The sequence below is a fragment of the Strix uralensis genome, chromosome Z (assembly GCF_047716275.1).
Source record: "Strix uralensis isolate ZFMK-TIS-50842 chromosome Z, bStrUra1, whole genome shotgun sequence".
NCBI lineage: Eukaryota > Metazoa > Chordata > Aves > Strigiformes > Strigidae > Strix > Strix uralensis.
This window is the reverse complement of record NC_134012.1, coordinates 87,814,979-87,836,214: the sequence shown is the minus strand read 5'-3', so window position 1 is coordinate 87,836,214 and position 21,236 is coordinate 87,814,979. Positions and strand designations below refer to the sequence as shown.

The 21,236-nt window shown below is 38.6% G+C and overlaps 2 protein-coding genes across 7 annotated transcripts in view; one reads left to right on the top strand and one right to left on the bottom strand.

Annotated features, from left to right (window-relative positions):
- NIPBL (NIPBL cohesin loading factor) overlaps window positions 1–21,236 on the top strand; it is a 170,875-nt gene that overhangs the window by 62,100 nt on the left and 87,539 nt on the right. For all 6 annotated transcript variants that reach the window (XM_074856258.1, XM_074856262.1, XM_074856260.1 and 3 more), the window contains exons 5-8: window positions 3,507–3,606; window positions 5,225–5,376; window positions 6,422–6,582; window positions 10,644–10,737. In XM_074856258.1, the coding sequence (XP_074712359.1) occupies window positions 3,507–3,606; window positions 5,225–5,376; window positions 6,422–6,582; window positions 10,644–10,737 (507 nt within the window). The remainder of the gene's footprint in view (window positions 1–3,506; window positions 3,607–5,224; window positions 5,377–6,421; window positions 6,583–10,643; window positions 10,738–21,236) is intronic.
- On the bottom strand, window positions 14,166–20,322 carry LOC141937653 (syncytin-2-like). Its single transcript, XM_074855664.1, is given in 4 exon segments — window positions 14,166–14,333; window positions 14,335–14,573; window positions 14,575–15,722; window positions 19,873–20,322. Coding segments are annotated over 3 exon segments (1,410 nt in total). The 5' UTR covers window positions 15,586–15,722; window positions 19,873–20,322; the 3' UTR covers window positions 14,166–14,173.

The following is a 21,236-nucleotide window of genomic DNA, read 5'->3' as shown; positions in this document are numbered from 1 at the left end:
ATAAAGGCATCTTCAGAAAGCTAAATACTGTGTTTTGAATTCTTGTGAATATAAGGTAAAGCACAAGCAGAATTCTGTGCTGATGTTTTTTCCCAAGTTCATATTGATCTGTAGTTCAACACTAAGTTTAGAGCAAGAATTGCTTTTAGTTATGATGAACAAATAATGCAAGAAGGATGTATTATGTGGACATTTCTTTTTGCTTTGTGTCCTGAGTGGGCACTCCCCATCTTCCCCACCCCCATTGCTGGCATATTTCATTTCAGGTAATGTAGCAGCAATGTTCAAACTCTTATCCCCTGTCCCATTGTTGAAACAGTCTTCGTACACCTTAGATTTTTTTAGATTAGATTTTTAGTTAGATTTTTCAGACTGTTTTCTATTACCAAGTTGTCTGAACAGACTGAGTCACACCATCTAGCATCAGGCCTAAGTTTGTACAAGGGCAAAATGTTAATTTTATTTTAGACCTTTTTCATCAGATAACATATAAAGTTCTGGGTGCCGTCTTGCAACTACATCTGTCTTGCATCTTATAGTGTATGAGTGAAGTGGATTTCTATATAATTATTTATTTAAAATTAAGATATTTAGTTTCAGCTTTCATAATAATTTTTTCTCTTTGCCCTCTCAACACTTTGACTTTGTCTTTCAGCAGATATGTGTTGGAAGATCAGCTAAAATAGTACATTAGCAATAGGTTAGTATTCATAGAATCACTTAGGGTTCAGAAAGGACTTAATATTCACTTTAAGCTATTTATCAGAACTTGAGAATTTTGGGGGATTAAAATCTTATGCATCTTTCCATAAATATCAATTACTTCATTTTTTTAAAAAAAAAATTATTTATACAAGAACTCAAGTGCACGTGTGCCTGTAAAAGGGAAAAGCTTTGGAGATGTACGCTTTCAATAAGAGTGTAAATTTAACTGAAAAATCACCTGTTGGTGAGCAGTCCTAGCTTAAGCATGCATGATACTGTAATACAGTTTAATCGTACAACACTTTTTCTGTGACCTTGAGCTGTGTTTTTATGTAGTCCATTCTTCGGCATTTAGTAGGAGTGCTAAAATGGATTTATGAGTATCACTTTTTTCCAAGCTAAAAAATTATAGTCAAGACTGGGACTGTGTTAAAGAAACTCATTCTAGTAGTGTTACTGCTAGGATGCTGTTTTCTCAAACCTCAACATTACCAACATTCAAAATCATAGTTGCATTTAAAAGAAATTCTTAAATATTTCAGGTACGAAAATGCACATTGAAGCCATAAATCTGCTGCTTAGTGGTATGACAACAATGTGAAAAATGTACAAGAAGGTGTTTTAGTTCTTACGGCCACAGACTAATTTCCACTCCTTTTTGGACTAAATGTTTGGGCCTTATTTTTACTTCTTTCTCATTACATCATTATCAGGCATACTTGTTATCTATATGGAAACTTTGGAGACGCTTTTTTGTTGTTTGGTTGGATTTTGTTCTGGTTTTGTTGGGCTTTTTTTTTCCCCCCTCCTTTTTTAAGTTACCTATTAGGGCCTCCCATGTCCTACCTCCCCTCCCCCAACAGATAGAGAAGTGAGAGCTGTCCCTCACAGAATAAGTTTTAGGGTTTTAAAAAATGGCATTAAAAATGGATTCATTTATATATTTTCTATCATTCTTTTAAACCAAAACCTACCACATCTGTGGTTCAAAACGTGTTTAAATTTAGGGAGGAGAAAATAAATATATATATATTTTTTTAAAGTATTTTAAAAATGCAGTCTGTGCTTTAAGCATAAAATGAAACTTTGTCTGTATAGTTGGTGCTCATACGGGCACATTCTGTCAGCTTTCTGTACATGAATGGTAAGGGTTAGTAGTTGAACTAAATATTGTATGTAGCTGCGTTTAGAGTGGCAGTGAGAGGTGACCAGGCAGTGGACATGCTGGGCGCTGCCTCCAACACAAACTCCCTGAAGTTTCCTCCTCACTTACTTGCCTCTATGCAAGGCGACCAGTGTCCATTTAAACAAATTTTGCAGGGGTTGAAGAGCTCCCTTGCGTAACTCGAGACAATGAAATGTCCTCTCTACTAAAGAGTGGAGGTGTCTGATTTTTTTTTTTTTTCAGCACAACATGTGACTTTCACTCCTGCTCTGGGCTAGTTTTTTTGTGTTAATGTAGTTGGAATGCGGCACTTCACACCTACCGGGAGGTAGTAACAGCTGCATTCCTGCGGGATTATTGCATCTCTTCTCGACTGGGGAGAAGGAAAGAGAAAAGAGGGTGACAGGGAGGATTTCGGAAACTAGTTTTGCTTGTGTGAGTATTGCAGTGATTGAAGTCGGTGATAGCAATTGAAGGATTGACAGCTCGGAAACGCTCTGGGCTGGGGACTTGTATGAGTCTTCTGTCTAACCTTTGGTTTAAAATATTTGTACTGCTGATGTGCTTTTACCCACGACAGTGGATCGCTTGCTGTGGCTTCCCAAGCTGCAGTGTGCTTGTGAATTCTGACACTGTTTTAGCTGCAAGATATTAAATTCTGTCATTCATTTAATTCAAGTTTTTGTGTTTCTGCATCACTTCAACCTCCAGTGTCATGCTGTTGTTAGTGCATTCTTTATACCTGTATCGAAGAGGGGAAAAAAAGATTCCTTTATGTTCTCCCTAATAATGATGTGAGTTAGAATAGAATAGAATATTTAATTTGGAAGGGGCCTACGGTGATCATCAAGTCCAACTGCCTGACCACTTCAGGGCTGACTGAAAGTTCAAGCAAATTATTAAGGGCAGTGTCCAAATGCCTCTTAGTTTCAAGCACTTTGGTACTTGTAGCTTGCCAGCTAGTACAACTCCTGAATTTCCAAAGCATGACTGTGAGGATCTACAGGTTGTGGGAGCCTACACTTGGGATATTGATTCTGCTTTGCAACTGAAATATTTCATCACCTTCTTTGATAACATTTATAAGTATAGTGGAGGTGGAGTAGAAAGCTTTTGTCCCTGGGTACAAAGGAACCACTAAGGCATTATGGGGGCAGTGAGAATATTTTGTACCCCTTAGCCCAAGATGATTGTTTGCTGTACCTTTTCTTAAAATAGGAGATAAGTTTTCTGTGATCTTCTGATTTGTGAAGTTTCCAGATCTTCACTTATTGGCACAATGAGTACTATACGCACCAGCCTGGGGTGTAGAATATATGTCCTGTTATAAAACATTTCTATTTACTAATAAGTTTTGACTTGGGAAGCTCTAAGGAACAGAGGAAGGAACTACTGTTAATGTTTGTGACTGAATTAACACTGCTTTAGGGGAACACTTTTTTATGTCATTGATGTAAAATGGACACCTTACATGGAATCGATTTTCTAACAGTTGTGGGTAGATGACATTAATGTCTATAAAGTTTATAATCTCTTTGTATGTAGTAATTTCTGAAATGAGATACTTCATTGCTTCAAAAGGAAATGTGTGTAAAGGAAATGTATGTAAATGTGTGTGCTGTCTTCTTTTTAATAGGGATGATGATGTCACAGTTTAATATTTCTCAGAATTCCATGCGTGGTAGTCCTGCCTCTTCCAATTATCAACAAACCACTATCTCACATAGCCCTTCCAGGTAATGCTTTCTTTTAAATGGGGTGGGAGGGACAGTGAACTACAAATTCTTTCTACAGTGACAGTCAATTCTTGTTGCCAGTATGTGAGTGGAAGGTGATGAGTGTCAAGACAAATTTTGCATTTGTCTGACAGCAGGATGAGTTTCTTCAACTGGTAAAGAAACATCTTTCTGTCAGTAAATTAATCCTTCTATTCTAAGAATTAGTCATGATTCTCCACTTGCTCTCCCATAATTTTGACAAATTTTCTTTCCTGCTTAAGGAGTCCTCCTGCCACCCCTCCAGCTGTTTTCTACCTGTGGCAGATGCTGAGACTGGTGGCAGGAGGGTAAGAGAGAAGAGGCTAATGTATTCCAGCATGTATAGCAATACCAGTGTGACAGGAGGGTGGGAAAGAAGGCTTGTAAAAACACGGAGTACTGCTGTAACAGTTATGCAAAGGGCCATTCAGAGGAGGGTAGGCCCACTAGTTTGGCCAGTCTTCCAGCAGCATCCTTGTCAACTTTCTGGTTCTTTTTTTAAACTTCCAAATGTTGGCAAGTAGCATGTACCTATAATCCATGCCTTTATTAATATAATAAAGTACTCTGGTCTAGTGGAAAGAGTTCTGCATGTAGTTTCAACTCAGTTGCTGGACTTTAACAGATTCAATCTTCCGTTATTAGACATCATTATTAAAATAAACTTATTTCACATTTCACTTCAAGTTACTGTAATTGTTTTGGCAAATGAAATGGTCTGTATCTGTGCAAAAACCAGTACACTTCTTAACTTTTATATCTAAAAGAAACATTGAAGAAGGTTTTTTGAATTGTGAATGTTACAAAGTCGTCTCGAAATCCTTGCAGAATCACTGTGTTAAATACTTTGCTGTTTCTTTCTATGGAAGCTTACCTTCATAGAGTTGCTATCTAGACCTGAGGGTTGTGAAAGCATGTAATGGACTTTCTGAAGTATTTACTTGGTTTATTTTTATTTGGAAAAGCTCATATAAGAATGTAAGTTATAATATGCCTGTATTATTGTCACAAGGCAATGTTATTTTTATGGCTTCCTATCTGTAGGATCAGTCTAAGATAAAGCCCAGTGGAAGAATAAGTTGTATTTAGTGGACTTTGGGTCAAGTTCTGCCTAGCCTATCACAGTCCTATATCTTGTCAGTATAGTTCTGTTAGATTAAGTTCTTTGAAATCTTACTGGAAAAATCATATTTAGAGTAGATGGCTCCTTGTTAATCCTAGTGACCTAGTTGTTAATTAAAATTTAGCTGTCACTTTCGTGCAAACTTCTAAGACTAACCTTTGGAAATTGCAGATCTTATTTTAGTATATATTTATGTCACTGTTTCCTTTCCCTAGGTGGAGGTGTTATAAAGGCTTTTTATTCTATCCTTTCCTTTTGCTAATGCAGTACCTAAGCTGTGACTCATAACTAATAATTAAAATGGGGAAGGCATCGATAGCTTAAAATACTGCTTTTGAGGGAGATTCTTGATTGTGCTGGAATTTTGTGTCTTAAAGAAGTTGTAACATTCTGAATGTATAATATTCCAAAATAAATTAAAAAATTGTCTAAATTTGCTTTTCCAACTTTTAAAAACTTTTATTTTATTTTTAGCCGGTTTGTGCCACCACAGACAAGCTCTGGCAACAGATTTTTGGCACAACAGAACAGTCCAGTGCCTAGTCCATATGCTCCTCAAAGCCCTGCAGGATACATGCCATATTCACATCCTCCAAGTTATACACCACATCCTCAGATGCAGCAAGGTAAGTCTGTGATATTTGTTTTATTCTCCTATGTCATGTCAGCTTTACTTGATGTGCACATTTCACAGCTTGTTAATTTCTTTGAAGGAATCACATGCTTAATGAAAGTCTTTGAGTTTGCAGGTATGTTTAAACTTTGCTTTCCTGACTGTGCAGCGTGGTAGTATATACTTTATTTTAAAAAAAGGGAAGAAGAAAAGGTAAAACGCATGTTCATGTTGCGTTGCTCTCCTATGTACACCCATTTTGCATAGTTGTCATATGTAATGACAGTAGAAAAAATCAAAACAAACCAAAAACTTCTTTGTGTTAGCTATGGCCATCATTTATCTATACTAGAGAAAAACCTCATTTTTGCCAGTGTGACGTAAGTTTTGCTTTCAGCTTATTTACACTTACCAAACATCAGTAGTGTTGACTAGATTAATTCTAAGTTGGCTAGAATTATGCTGAAGGTATGCAGCAACTGGCAAAGATGACCTTCAGAATGAATGGATTTCTTTGTTCTTCCCTTTTTTAAAAACAATCTTGAACAACGTGAACACTGTTGAAGTATCTAGGCATTTTTTTGTTGGTAAGTAGAATTCTCATTGGATTCCTTCAAATAATTTGTTCTTAAAGTTTAGCATTGTGCTTAGAAAGTATATAGCTGTTCTGTATGTAATGTTGTATGTCTCATGAATACCTTGGAACTTTCTAAAGGTAGTGAATGTAAATTATATGGAGGAAAACAAAGTTTTCTATAACCAGTAAGAATATGATACTGACTGTAATTAGGATAGATGTGGAGAGAAACTTGGCTAATGTGTACCTGGAATTTAGGTTTTAAATCCTCTTGAAAATGAAAATATTAGATATCTGATTTTATTTTTATCTTATTTTATTTGTGGCAGAAGTATTCAATCAAAAAGTTGGATTCTTGTTCAAATTCCAGACCTTCTGCATCCAACTCATTAATATCCACTACTGTTTTCTCTGAAACTTTTTAACAGTTAACAAGTGTGTGAATGTATCACTATTGTTACTTATATTTTTTATATTTCAGCTTCAGTATCCAGTCCCATTGTCACAGCTGGGATGAGGAATCTCCATGAAAATAAAGTTTCAAGTCAGTTGTCTGGAAATTCAGCTAATCATCATGCAGATAATTCTAGACATGGCTCAAATGAAGACTACCTACAGATGGTGCACAGACTAAGTAGTGATGTATGTTACATAAATCAGTTTATTATGATAAAGGAAATAATTACTGTGATAAAGCAAGTATGTGTCTAGCTGCCTTAGAAGTCAGATGTTTTACTGTGTTGTTGTTGATGTATAAAACCACTGAAAATATATTTCAGTTTCAGATGTGTACACTCAGCCATACACCATGCAGCTTTAATGTGTGAGATTTAATTTTTTCTAGATCTCTCTTTCCTTTGGAACCATTTGTAGCATTCATTCTGATGAAATTAGGAAAAGTAAAAAATCTTCACATGATCTCATATGTGATTTTATTTTAAAGAAATGGTAGTGTGTCTTTACAATTACTGTAGCAGTATGTTGATGCAAACAATACTAGATTCTAAACAGGTGAATAGTTAACTTGTCTCTCTGAAGATCCACACAATTGTTGATTAGGCTTGACATATTTGAATAACCTATTGGGTAATATAGTAATGTTGTCAAAGGCAAGAATTCCTATGTGTGTTTTACTTACTGGTCTATTATGTGCTTTTATGGCCTGGTTCCTTTGCAAGAAGTTTCACTTAGTGACTTTATTTCATGTGGAAGAAATCCCTTCTGAAATCTTGAATCTAAAGGAAAAAAAACCCCAACTTTCTGCCACATTTTTTGAACTACTGATTAATTTTCTTAATGAGCATCTCGTCCTGTGTTGAAGGTTGTTGGGATTCTTCTTTACAAGTTTAGCACATGATCTCTTAACAGCTCTTAAGGGGAGACCACTTATGTTTCAATTTTTTTTTTTTCACCAAAACCTGGTGGCAAGCAGGCCTCTTTATTTTGTTTGTTTTGTTTTATTTAGCTTACAAAAACTGTGGGCAACTCTTGTCTTCCTAAACTAGCTTGTGAAAACAGAAAAGTGTTGTATTCAACAAGTGTACTGTTAACACCAGGCTCCATAAATCCCTTGCCAGGATTAATGCAGTAGAACTCCAAGAGAGTTATTAATTAGTCATCTTTTTTTTTTAATAATGCAAGAATTATGCCGATTAAAAATACTCGCTAAGGAATAGTATCCTAGAGAATGTTGTAATGAAGGAATTCTATCATAATACACAATCAACAGATGTTTCTCTCAGTTTCTACTTCAACAATGCAAATTCTTCAAAATACGAAGCTGTTCTTGGCATTAAATGTTACACTATCAAGAGAATCTTCGTTTTATTAAAACAAAATTTTTGGAAAACTTTAATTTATTTCAGAATTTTTAAAGATGAGGTATTTAAAAATATTAATCCTAATTTTGTGATTCAAGCAACACAACCACATCCTTGTTCATGAAAACTTAGAAATTAAACTCTTTCAGAATGAACAGACTATGAAAACATAAAGCGTACCATCATTGATTGGTTTAATTGGAGTAGTAAACATTGTAAACTTGCACTTCTATCCCTTTGTGGATTTTCTTAATGGAGCATGTGTGTTACATTTATTTGTAATTATACCTTTAAAAGCTGATTTTCAGTAGCTATCATGCAGAAAACAGTTTGAAGAATTTGGATTAATTAAAGTTTTGCATCTATGTATGAATAATAAGCTTAATCACAATGTTGCAGACTTTTCGGAAGCAATGTGACCTTTGGCAAAGATAGTTATGAATGAGGATTATTAAATCATAAAACTTAAAAACTTTAATTATTTTTAAATTTTTTTCTCAGGTTTAGGATTTTGTTGTTTTAAAACATGTGAATCGTTACAGGATGTTGTTTATTTGCAATATATGATTGTACAAAATCAGCAAGTACACCTTTGAAAGCTTACTACACATACACTCAATTTAAGGATGAAGTTTTGATAAACTTGAGAGCATTCCTAGAATATAAGTTTGTGCTTACATATCACCATTTGATGAAGCTCTGAACAAGGAAACTGAAATGAGCACTTCTGAGAATTTGTCACCTATGGTAGGAATGATAAGTGTACCCAAAAGGTCATCTACCTACTTAGTGTGTTTAGTTAATTTAATAAAAGTCACCTTTGCGTATGTCCTTGGGTAGAGGACATCTTCTGTCCTAATAAAACATAGATGCTAAAAGTTACTAAGCTTTTTTCCAGTATTTTGGGGTCTCTTTTGAGATTTATTACAAGTCAAAGATAAGTCAGGTTTGAAAAAAATCAGCTCCATAAATTCAGTGTAGTAGATGAATGAGTAACTCATCAGGAAATTAATTCACTTTGACTTACAGTAACAGCATATAACTTCAAGATACAGTTGTTTTTATTGCATTGAATCTGAATGTTAGATTTCTTTGCACATGAGGCTTTTCTCACAGGGCAACAACACTTTTTGGAGGCACTGTTGAAAAAATAAGTGTAATTAATAGCACAGCATGAGTTTTAGATTTATTGTGCTGTGGGAGGAAAAAAAAAATCTAATAGAATTGTTTTCTAAGTCCCCATGGATGGTGAAACTGATGAAATCTATTTTCTTATGGATTTATATTCTTTGACTTGTAAGCACCTTCAGTCCATAAATTTAAAAGTCTTTTCCCTAAGCAGTGTCTACTATGCCTTCACAAGGTGTAACAGGTACACTGTCTAGTCTGTGGCTATGCATGTGGAAATTGGCTGTTTGGCCATTGTCAGAGGGAGTGTGTACTTGTCCGTCTGTGCAGGCTTCTATCTCCTTGAAATGCCAATTTAGTTTTCTATCTTGCTATCCGCTACTGATTTTTTTTCATGCAGACATATAAAAACATACAGTTGAGCCTTCTAACATTCTATTGTGTTGAAACTGGTCAAAAGGATAAAAGGTATTTATTAGACAGATAATTCAGGTTTTGGGGGAAAAAAAAGTTATATGAAAGAACGGCGTGTATTCAGATACCTCAGTAGGAGCCACGTTAGAGTATTAGCTACTAAAATAACCAATTTAATTAGGAAACATTAAATAGCCTTAGAACTTCTTTGGAGACTTCCTTTGTATGACTTTTTAAAAGAATGGACTTTCTGCAATTCACTTACAATTATAGAAATTGCCTCTTCATAGATACAGGGATTGTTAGTTTGTTCTTTCCCCAAACGTTCCCATAGATGTTGTATTAGAAACAGTGCTAAAAATGGAAAGTACTGTTCTATAGAAGTTTAAATCTAGTTAGGGCATTGAATGAGTATACTAGTGACCAGTAGAGGGCTCCATGAAAGCAATGAAAAACCTATGTAGAACATTAAATGGGAATTTGAACAGTGGGTTTCATATTTAATTTTAACATAGTGTGCAAGTAAAAAAGATACATTTACATTTTTAAAGGTGGAGTGGGGACATCATTACATTGCAATTAGTATTATATTATGAAGAAGTTTTTCAGAAATTATGAATTTCATTGAAGCAGGTTGTTCTGTGCAAAACTGAGAAGACAGTAGAACTTGTTTGCCATGTTGGGAAAGTACTTCATATTACCATTGAGTTGTTTCCTAACTGTTGATACAGGCAAATAACAAGCTAAAGCCACTTCAGTTGTGTTTTACACGAGACTATCTCAGCTGCTACAATGAGAGTGTAGAAATTTTGTCTTCTGATGTGTGTACACTGGAAGACAGAAATACAAAGTGTTAATTTGTTTAACTGTAAAAGTGAAATGGCATTCTAGATAAACTTTAAGGGTAGGTTAAGTGAAAAAATAGTGGGTTTTGTTTTTAAAATCTACATTTAATGCTCAATTTCTTTCAGTTGGTACTGTATAGAGGTCATAGATTTGCTTTTCAGCTCTTTACTATGACTGTAACAAAAAAGTTCTAAATGGAATCTTAGTGTAAACCAAAAGTGCTTATTTAGCTAGAATACATATACATAGATTTATTTTTGTGTGCATATTCTGGTTATAGATTCTTCTTAAAGCTGATTGTGCTTTGCAATATTGCCTATATAGTAGTCCAATAGCAGTCTAAATTTCAAAGACTTTTACATAAATAAATATTTTTGTAATATTTTTTTATGCTTTTTTGTCCTATCCATTTTACCAGTATATGCACTAATTTCAGTCTTTATTTTATCAAGTGTTCATGTTCGTAATGTTAATGTTTTATCATTGTCACTTCAGGATGGCGATCCTTCAATAAGGAATGCTGCAACTTTTTCCTTGAGGTCACCACAGTCAGTCTGCTCTCCAGCTGGAAGTGATGGAACCCTTAAAGGTAGTCTAGCAATCATACATATCAATGTATTTTTTCCCAGTTTTAAAGAACAGAGAGTTTAAAGATGTATTTAGTTATTCCTCCTGATTTCTGTATTCAGGTAGTACTAGAGAGTATGTCATTATATTGTGGATACAAAATTATTTTGAGCCCTGATTCAGAAGAAATTTCTGAAGGTCCAAAAATTGACAAATCATTCTTCAAAACAAAGCTCAAATTCATGGAGGACAGAAGGATTTAAAATCCTTTCCAATATGAAGATTAAATTCTTTATAAGAGTGCTTTCAGTTGCTCTACATAAGAAATGGTTTAAAGGCAGCATTACGAGTATTGAACTCTTAACCAGCTCAGAAGTGTTTTAACATGCAAAGCTTGTCTTAATTGCAATCATGACATTTTAAGAACATGAAATTAAAAGTAGTTCAGTGAACTCAATACCTATAGCATAAATGAAGCCTGAAAACCTTAGCTGTGAAGAAGGAATAGGGTGAACTGGAAGTCAGTTGAGAGGGAACAGAAAAAAATCTGCTCAAAATAATTCTTTATGCTAAAATCTGGAATGCATAATGCTATTTTTAATATTATCCCTAAGAAGCAATGACTGAGATACATGAGACTTAGCAAAGTAGGGGCTTGGGCGTATTCTTGCTAATTTACTTCTTCAGTGCTTATATAGTTACATGACAGTAGCAGGAAGAAGCTTTCTTCTCTCTAGCCCCAAAGCAAAATTTAAGTCTTTCTGGACGGTCAGGTTAGGTGGAGAGGGAGAACAGGAGAAGATTCCAGTGAAGGTGAAGGTATTGGCCTTGTGCAGCCTGGATAAGAGATGTCTTTGGTAGGGGTGAACTTCAGAGCAGTCTTCCCATGCCTATGAGGAGATTATGAGGAAGATTTGAGTCAGACTTTTCAGTGTTGTGGAGGAAGGATGAGATACAGTGGATTTAAATTGAAATGGGAGGTTCTACCTGGGTCTGAGGAAAAACTTTTTCATTATCAGGACAGTTGAGCATTGGAAAAGGTTGCCCAGAGAATCTGAGCATTTTCTATCCTCGGAGGTTTTCAGGATCAGTCTGGGTAAAGCCCTGCATAATGTGGCCTTGCTCAGCCTGCTTTTGAGCATGAGAATGGACTAAAGACCTCCTGAGGTCACTTCCTCACTGCATTATCCTATGATGCAGTGACTGCTAACTGATCTCTGTGGTTCATCTTCTGTAGGCATATACTGTGTTAAACAGTGATAGAAGAAATGTGGCTCAAGTGACAAGTGAGAAGTATGTGTGTAGCATGCCAGCAGCATCAGTAGAGGTCTTGTGCTAAAGGACTTGGAAGTCTTGTGTAAACGGCAAAGACTAAGTGGGGTTGGTTTTCTCTCTTTGTCGAGCTTATCAGTTTAACAACATTGTGAATCTAAGCTACTTCCACTCAGATACATGATTACCACTCAGCCAGAAGGATATTTGAATTATTTTTTGGTTAAAGTTGCTGCTGTTTCAATTGGCTGGTGCAGAGCCCCATTTTGAAGGAATACCTAGTTGGATTATTTCTGAAAAAACAATCTGTACAGTTTAGATTGTAATGTTTCAGTGTTAGAGGGGCTGAAAAAGTGCAAGAGAAGCTTTTTGATTTACCTGTGTGTTAGCTTTACTATTTCCATTGATAAAGCACACAACTGAAATACCATTACTAACAGTGCTACAATTTTGCCTTCTCAAAGAGATTAATGAACCCAGATGGAGGGAACCAGATGCTGCAAGAATCTTGCCAGACATTTACTTCCTCTAATCTTGTATTTTAGAAATGTATGGAAGAGGTGTGGATAATTACAGTGTTATTTAGAACATGGGGTACCTGACAGTGAGTTTTTGGCCTATGATTTGGAGTGAAAGTTGGGCTGATAAATTTTCCAGTGATGATGTCATGGTTTGAGCCCAGAGGGCAACTGAGCACCATGCAGCTGCTTACTCACTCTTTTCCCCCAGGAATGGGAAGGAGAAAATACAACAAAAGGCGCGGAGATAAGAGCAGGGAAGGGTGATTCACCCATTATGGTCACTAGCAAAAGACAGACTCATTAGGGGAAGAAAAAGAACGTCAATTTAATTCAAACACTAACAACAGCAACACTTACAGATAGAGTAGGACAGTGAGAAGTATTATCACATCTTAAAAACACCTTCCCCCACCCCTTCCTTCCTTGACTCAGCTTTGCTCCTGATATCTTTAACTCCTCCCACCAAGCAGCGCAGGGGGGCAGGGGATGGGGCTTGTTGTCAGTTCATCACCCATTGTTCCTGCCGCTCCTTCCTCCTCAGGGGAGGACTCCTCACAGTCTTCCCCTGCTGCAGCATGGCGCCCCTCTCACCGGAGACAGTCCTCCACGAACTTTCTCTGATGTGACTCCTTCTCATGGGCTGCAGTTCTTCATGAACTGCTCCACCGTGGGTCCCTCCATGTTGCAGTCCTCCCAGCAACAGACTGCTCCAGCACGGGCTTCCCACAGAGTCCCAGCCTTCCTCAGGTGCAGCCACCTGCTCTGCCGTGGGGCCCTACAAGGCCTGCAGGTGGGCATCTGCTCCACCATGGACCTCCATGGGCTGCAGGGGGACAGCGTACCCTCTCACTGTTACCCGAAAAGCTATTACCAGTTGGAATAAACCGATCTTAACACTCTCAGGAAAGATACTGTGTTTATTCAGGCCTGGGTGCTCAGTGGACTTTTCCACAAATCAAGCACACACAGAGGAGGTTTTCATGTTCCTTTTATAGACAAAAATCAGAAGTTAGTACTTTTCCAAACATGCCTGTTAGATACTGATTGGTTAGTGATTAACATACAATTATAATACAGCTTACATAATGCTTCTACTACGCATGCTCAGGAGAAGGGTCTTAACCTGGGCAGGGGCCTTTTTGACATGTGGGTGTGTGTTTTAGTATTACAATGAAGGTAGTTCACTTTCAGGACACTCAAAAGTTAAGTTTCATTGCCAAGTTAAGTAATCCTAGACATTCAGTTCTATGGTCCAGGATGTTCTGCATGCTCAATGCAGTCCCATGCATTCTCTTTTATGGTCCAGGATGTTCTGCTTGTTGTCTAGGGTTTGGAGATCAAAGCTTGTTTTTTATAAACTTCTTATCAATAATCAAGATTAACTTGACCACAATTCAAAGTCTGGTTCAACCAGGTTTCAAAACCTCATAATTGTCCCCATGTATGTGGTAACTATGGCTACTAGTACAATTATTAACCATGGCTACTAGCAAATGCCAAGTATACTATATTGACTTGCAGAAACACAACTCCACAACCTATAAGGTAATAAGGTTATATACTATTATTCCTGTCATATAAGGTTATATTATACTATAACCTTATAGGTTGTGGAGTCGTGTTTCCCATGTTATAAGGTTATATACTATTATTCTTTTACTGCCTTTAATAAATTGACTCCTGATCTAACACTTTAGAAAAGTACTTGTTTGATTCCAGCCTATGACTAAGCTGATTCTTTTTCCATGTGACATAAGCATCTCCAGTGTTCTGGCAGCACCAAAAGAAACATTTGATTAGAATGCAAGTTAATAGTTCTAAAATCAAAAAGCTGTTTTAACCATGCAAAATTAGGTAGCCATGAAGTCAATTTTTCCCAAAGGTTTGTGAAACCCCAGGATGTATCATCTTGTGCTATTAAATGAAGTAGTTTTGAAGCTTCCCAAATCCTATGCACATCTGTCTCAATTTGGGCCTCACGATTTACAAAGGCACAGCAGCTTTGATTAATTACAGTACAGACCCCTCCTTCTTTAGCCATTAATAGATCCAAAGCCATGCGATTTTTGTATAGTTACTTCTGCCAATGAATTAATCTCCTTTTGTAAATTAACAATGGCGTCAGCAGTAGCGTTAGCCAAGATTTCAACAGTGGCAGAGATATTTTCTATGGCTTTTTCTAATTCGCTTACTCCTAACATAGGGATGAGCCATCTTACAAAGCTATGAAATCCGGTTCCTCTAATTACCAGGGGGTTCTCAACCTCTCTTTTTTGTTTAACCTGGTACCACAGGGTCTGTGAGACACCTTGCAGATTCCTAGTGGGGTATGAGATAGGCAATAATATACCTGTTGTACATTCTCCCCACCAATTTTGAGGTAAACACTTCCTGGTCTTCCCGTTTGCACGTAAGTACCACCAACCTGGCGGTAAACTGCACCTTTTCTCACTGGGACCATGGTTCCACTCAGCGGTATCATGGCATTCGCCTGGGAATTTCCCCCATCCCGTGTAGCCAGTCTTCCTTATTGACCCTCTGGGGTATGTATTATTGCAGGTTTGATAAGCCCCCTTTTTTGTGTGTAAGAACTGGACCGAATTACTTCCCCTGTTTTGCATCATTATTGGCTGTCGGAGTAGCCATGTGCTTTTTGCCCACATTTGTTCAACGGCTTTGGATTCATTATACAAGGCATCATTTCGGTCAACTTGATCTAATATCCATTGATATTCTAGCTCAATTTTTAAATCTAGTCCATAAAGACAATACCTGTCATAATTGCCATCAAGTCGTCTCCATACTCCTGTCAGATCATGAGGGGTGGGTCCCCCTACCCAACCTGTCGTATTTGTAAACCATGGGATGTTAAATTTGGGAATGCCTAGACAAGGAAATTGACCTGATTTTGCTAATTCTGTGCATACCCAGCAATCTGACCAATTATTTCCTTGAGCCATCCCATGAAGAAGGCCTACAAAGAAATTCTGATTCCATGCTACCACAACGGTATAGACGTTGACCAAAATTATCGTGAAAAATACAATTTTCCTGGCCAAATTTGTGTAACCTTCCATGGAGATCTATGGGCCTTCTTCACTCTGGTATGATGGATCCAGGCGCTCTGCTCCTTGATCTTAATTGCCGTAAAGGAGGTGAGGAGTACTTGGAACGGTCCTTCCCATTGCGGTTCCAGAGTCTTTTCTGCAAGAGACTTAACATACACATAATCCCCAGGCTGTATATTATGCACAGGTCCGAATAACCCTCTACTTCAGGTTCCAAACGCATGTTTTCCAATTTTGTTGAGCTGTTTACCCAATGCCACCAGATATGAAGTTATAGTGCGTGGATATGCCCTTTTGTATGCTATAGGGTCGTCCCTACAGAATTTCAAAAGGACTTAACCCCTCTCTTGCCCTTGGCTTAGTTCGTATGCGCAGAAGGGCCACAGGAAGAGACTGAGGCCAAGCCAAATTAGTCTCCTGTCCAAGTTTCACTATCTGCTGTTTGATTAAATGATTCATCTTTTCTACTTGGCCACTTGACTGGGGATGATATGGGGTATGAAGCTGCCAATCTATACCTAAATGGTGGCTGATTTGTTGTACCACCTTTGAAATGAAATGTGGCCCTCTGGCAGAGGATATTGTTGCTGGAACCCCAAAGCGTGGTATTATTTCTTGTATTAATATTCTGGTCACCTCCCGAGCTTTGGCGGTTCTGGTAGGGAATGCTTCTGGCCAGCCTGAAAAGGTATCTGTTAGTACCAATAGGTATTGATACCCCCCTTTTCTTGGAAGTTCTGAAAAATCAATCTGCCATTGTTGCCCAGGCCCATTGCCTTTCCCAGTTCAACCCATTTCCAATCTGGGGGTATTTTTAGGATTAGTCTGGAGGCAAAGATCACACTGCTGAGTCACTTGTCTTACTGTAGTATATAAATTTCTAGCTCTAATATCTTTAATTAAGTGTTTATATAGGGCCTCTGCTCCCCAATGTCCTTTCTTATGTTTCTCCCTTACTAGGGACCATGTTAAAGAAGAGGGAATGACTATCTTTCCTTGAGGGGTGAGGGCCCAACTTTCTCGTTATATGATCCTTCTAGATCTGTGATAAGTTTTTGATCTTCTTTAGTATAATTAGGCTTACCATCTAGGGAAATTCGCCCATCAGGGATTAAAGCTCCTTCTACTTTTACCTCTCCTTTGGCTGCTCATTTTGCCTCTCTGTCCGTCCGCTCATTTCCTTTCTCCAAATCCGAGTTCACCTTTTGGTGTGCCTTGATGTGCATGATTGCCACTTTTTTAGGAAGCTGGACTGCTTCCAACAGTCTCAGAATTTCCTCTGCATGTCTGATGTTTTTACCCTGTGAGTTCAATAGTCCTCTCTCTTTCCAAATTGCTCCGTGCGCATGTACGACTCCAAAGGTGTATTTTGAGTCCGTATAGATATTCACAGCCTTGCTTTGGGCCAACTCCAAAGCGCGGGTCAGGGCAATTATTTCTGCCTTTTGCGCAGAGGTATTCATGGGCAAATGCCCTGATTCTATTATTTCCTGGCTGGTAGTAACAGCATACCCAGCATGTCTTTTACCACTTAGGACATAGCTGCTTCCATCCTTGAACCAGTTCTCTGTGTTCTCCATAGGGCTGTCTCTCAAGTCCGTGTGGCTTGAATACGTCGCTTCAATGGTCTCTAGACAGTCATGTTGTACTGGTTCTCCTGTGTTCCCACTGAGGAAAGAGGCTGATTGACAGTGTTAGTAACCACAATCTCTACATCATCTTGTTCTACCATTGCAGCCTGATATTTTAAGAATCTTTGCGAGGAAAGCCAATGTCCACCTTTCGCCTCCAGCACTGCAGACACTCTATGGGATACTAACACAGTCATTTTCTGGCCCAAGGTGAATTTTCGGGCTTCCTGGATGTTTAATACCACAGCTGCGACTGCTCGCAAGCATCCAGACCAACCCTTGGCAGTTGTATCCAACTGTTTGGAAAAGTAGGCAACTGCTCAACGATACGGGCCGAGGTCTTGTGCTAATGTCCCCAGGGCAATCCCCTGCTTCTCATGAGAGAAAAGGAAAAATGGCTTACTTACATCTGGGAGTCCCAAGGCCGGAGCCGACATCAGAACCTTTTTCAGTAGCTCAAAGGCCTGTATAGTTTCTTTATTCCATTGAAGCTGTTTTTGTTCAGTGGTCGTCAATGCATATAAGGGTTTGACAAGCAGTCCATAATTATAAATCCATAGGCGGCACCACCCAGTCATTCCCAGGAAAGTCCGTTAACTCTTTCACTGTTTGTGGCCTCGGGGTCTGACATATTGCTTCTTTTCGAGCTTGTCCTCAAGTTCTTTTTCCGGCACTAATTTCATAACCCAGATAAATCACTTCGCACTGCATTACTTGGGCCTTTTTCTTAGACACTCGGTATCCCTGAAGCCCCCAAAAATTTAGCAGGCTTACCATCCAAGTCATGGAAATGTCTTTTGTCTTGGTGGCAATCAGGATATCATCCATGTATTGTAACAGTTTCCCTTCCTCAGGCGGGGTTGGGGCTTTCCACGGCTCGAGGTCTTTTGCGAGTTGATTGCCAAATACAGTAGGGCTGTTTTTAAACCTCTGTGGTAACACCGTCCAAGTCAGCTGGGTTTTACATCCGCTTTTAGGATTTTCCCATTTGAATGCAAATATTTTCTGGCTGCCTTCGTGGAGAGGGAGGCAAAAGAAAGCATCCTTGAGGTCTAAAACAGTAAACCAGGTTAGTTCAGGTGTCAATACAGTCAATAAAGTGTATGGGTTTGCCCCCACCAGGTAGAGGTCTTCAGTTATCTTATTCACTGCCCACAGGTCCTGAACCACCCGATATGACCCGTCAGGTTTACGGACAGGTAATATGGGAGTATTAAAATTAGACTCACATTCTTTCAGTAATCCCAGTTGTAGGAACTTCTCTATAACTGGCTGAATCCCTTCCTGATCCTCTCTCTTCAGAGGATATTGTTTGATTCTTACCAACTGTTGTCCTTCTTTAAGTCTGACCTCAACAGGTGGGGCATTCTTTGCTTTCCCGGGCACATCGGTGGCCCATACTCCGGGATATACCTGGTCAATAATTTCTTCGCTGATTCTTCCTTCTGTGGGAACACTAGTTAGGGATAAGCTCATTATTTGTATAAACTCTTGGTCATTTACCTCCAGAGTAATCTCTCCTCCTTTAAATTTAATTATTGCACCCAATTGTTCTAATAAATCTCTCCCCAGAAGTGTCTTCAGGGAGTTAGGCATATATAAAAATTTGTGTATGCCCCATTGTTTTCCTAATTTATACCTTAGGGGTTTGCAAAAATATGCCTTTTCACTTTGGCCAGTCGCCCCCTTTACCATAATATAGTGGTCTTCTAAGGGCATTATGTCTTGGTTTAAAACTGAGTATGTTGCTCCAGTGTCCACTAAAAATTCTACCTTCTTTCGTTCTTTCCCTAGCTAGCGGTAGCGGATCCGCTAGGGTAGATTCCTCAGGTCCCCGTTAGTCCTCCTTCATATGGGCCACTGCCCTTCCTTTCTGATTACTTCATCCCCTTTCCTTAACTTTCCATTTTTCTGGACACTCATTTTTCCAGTGCCCAAACCGTTTGCATATTGCACATTGATTTTTTCTTAATTGAGGCAGTCCTTGCCTAGGTTTCCTTTCTTCTTCTTCCCTAACAATTGCCAGTACCCTTCTCTGTCCTCGCTTATAATCTTCTCTATTTCTGAACACTCTCCACGCTTCATCCAGTAATACTTCCAGGTTTCCACTTTCTGTGGAACGCAGCTTCCAAAGCTTGCGTCTGATGTCCCCTGTAGATTGTCCTAAAAACAGAGAAACTAATTGTTGTATTCCTACCTCTGACCCCGGATCCAACGGTGTGTTGTGATGCATTACGTCCCTGAGTCGATCCAGGAATTCTGATGGTGACTCAGAAGGACCTTGTTTAATTTCATATAATATTGACCAATTTATTGTTTTGGGAATAGCCCTCTCCATTCCTTTTACAATCCACTCCTGGTATGCCTGCAATCTTTCCATATGTGCAGACCTGTTTGCCTCCCATTTTGGATCTTGGAGGGGGAGATACTCTTTAATGTCTCCTCCCGTAGTTTTATAATAATCCTCAGCCAAATTCTGTGCGGTTTTTAAAACTAGTTGCTTTTCCGTCTCAGTCAAATGATCTAACAATAGCTGTATATCATTCCAATCGGGATTATGTTGTTTTACAATAAACTGAAAGTATCTGGTCATGCTTGTCGGATCATTACGGTAATCCCTGGCAACCTTTTTCCATGCCTCTAAATCAGTAGTAGAGAAAGGTACCTTAATTAACATTGTCCCTCCGTTAGGTCCTGCTGCCTCTCGGAGAGGTGCCTGCAAGACCATTGGAGCAGACTTTTTCCTGGTGTGGGAGGATACTGGACTACCCGGGGGACTGGAGGGTCCATCCGAGTCCTCATCCTGTTCCTGTGGTCGAGGGGGAGGCTTAAACAAATCGGTTAGATCCTGCTCTGGTGCCTGATGAATCTTATCTGCTCTAGTGCATCTTTGCCCAATACTGCATGCTGAACAACACCGTTTCAGTTTGCCTTTAAATTCCTTTTTATTATCTTGTTCAAGGGCGAGTACCAAAGGGTCCTGTGGAGGTACAATCCCGCAGTCCCTTTGCCAGTCTAGATGATTTCAGAGAGCGAAAAACATGTCTGCATATGATACCTCATCCCACTTCCCTTCTCTCCTCAAAAACAACATTAGTTGTAAAAGGGTGTTATAATCGAGAGTCCCATTAAACAGCCGCTTGGCTTCATTGATTACAATATTTAACAAGATTTCTTTCGCTTTCTGTGTTTCCTGTCCCAGAAATATCTTTCCAGTGGGCTAATATGCATCCCAGAGGGCTGCTCTTTATAACTCCCCCTTGTGTGTTTCCCATTTTTAAAATTATTTTCTTTTAATTTCCACTTAAAGCGTTTCTTACACTGTATCTTAACTCTGTCCCAGTTCTTTTCCCATACGTCCCAAAGCTCTGGAATTAAGCTACTCTTACCACATACAAATTTTATTATGATTGACTCCTGTCTAGCCCTTTCCCAATTATAAAGATTCAGAAGTGCTGTTTCAGGTAAGCATTTAGGGCATTCAGGCCTTCGCCTATCAGATGCACAATACCACCTTTGTTTACAGAGCTTACACTCCAGCAATACCCAGGCTTGATGGTAACCCCCTCTATTATAAAAGTTATAAGGTATTAATCCACAAACAAAACAAGGAATTCTGTCTTCAGTCGGGGGAAGAGCGATTTCAGAGGGTTGTTCCCAATCTAATGCTACAGGTCTCGCTAGAGGGGTTACATATAATCCCTCCAGTGGATATAGACCGTTTTCCCTTCTTATCCACTCACTCTTATCATTCAAATAATCACTGGGTTCCAGCCCAAACCACCGGAGGAGAGACTCAGTATTCCTTCTCCTCCTACTCATTCATTCATTCCTGCATGCTTCAGAGGCATTCAACACAAAGATCAGATGCGCGTCTCATACATACACACAGATACTCATTCACTTGTCTAAAAGCTAGCTTAATATAATGTTGTTTATAACTGATCTGAGTTGTTTACTCTTGGATCCACAATTTGCTGATGTTATATCTTGGTACCGGACACACCATACAAACGTTTTTAGGTGGTA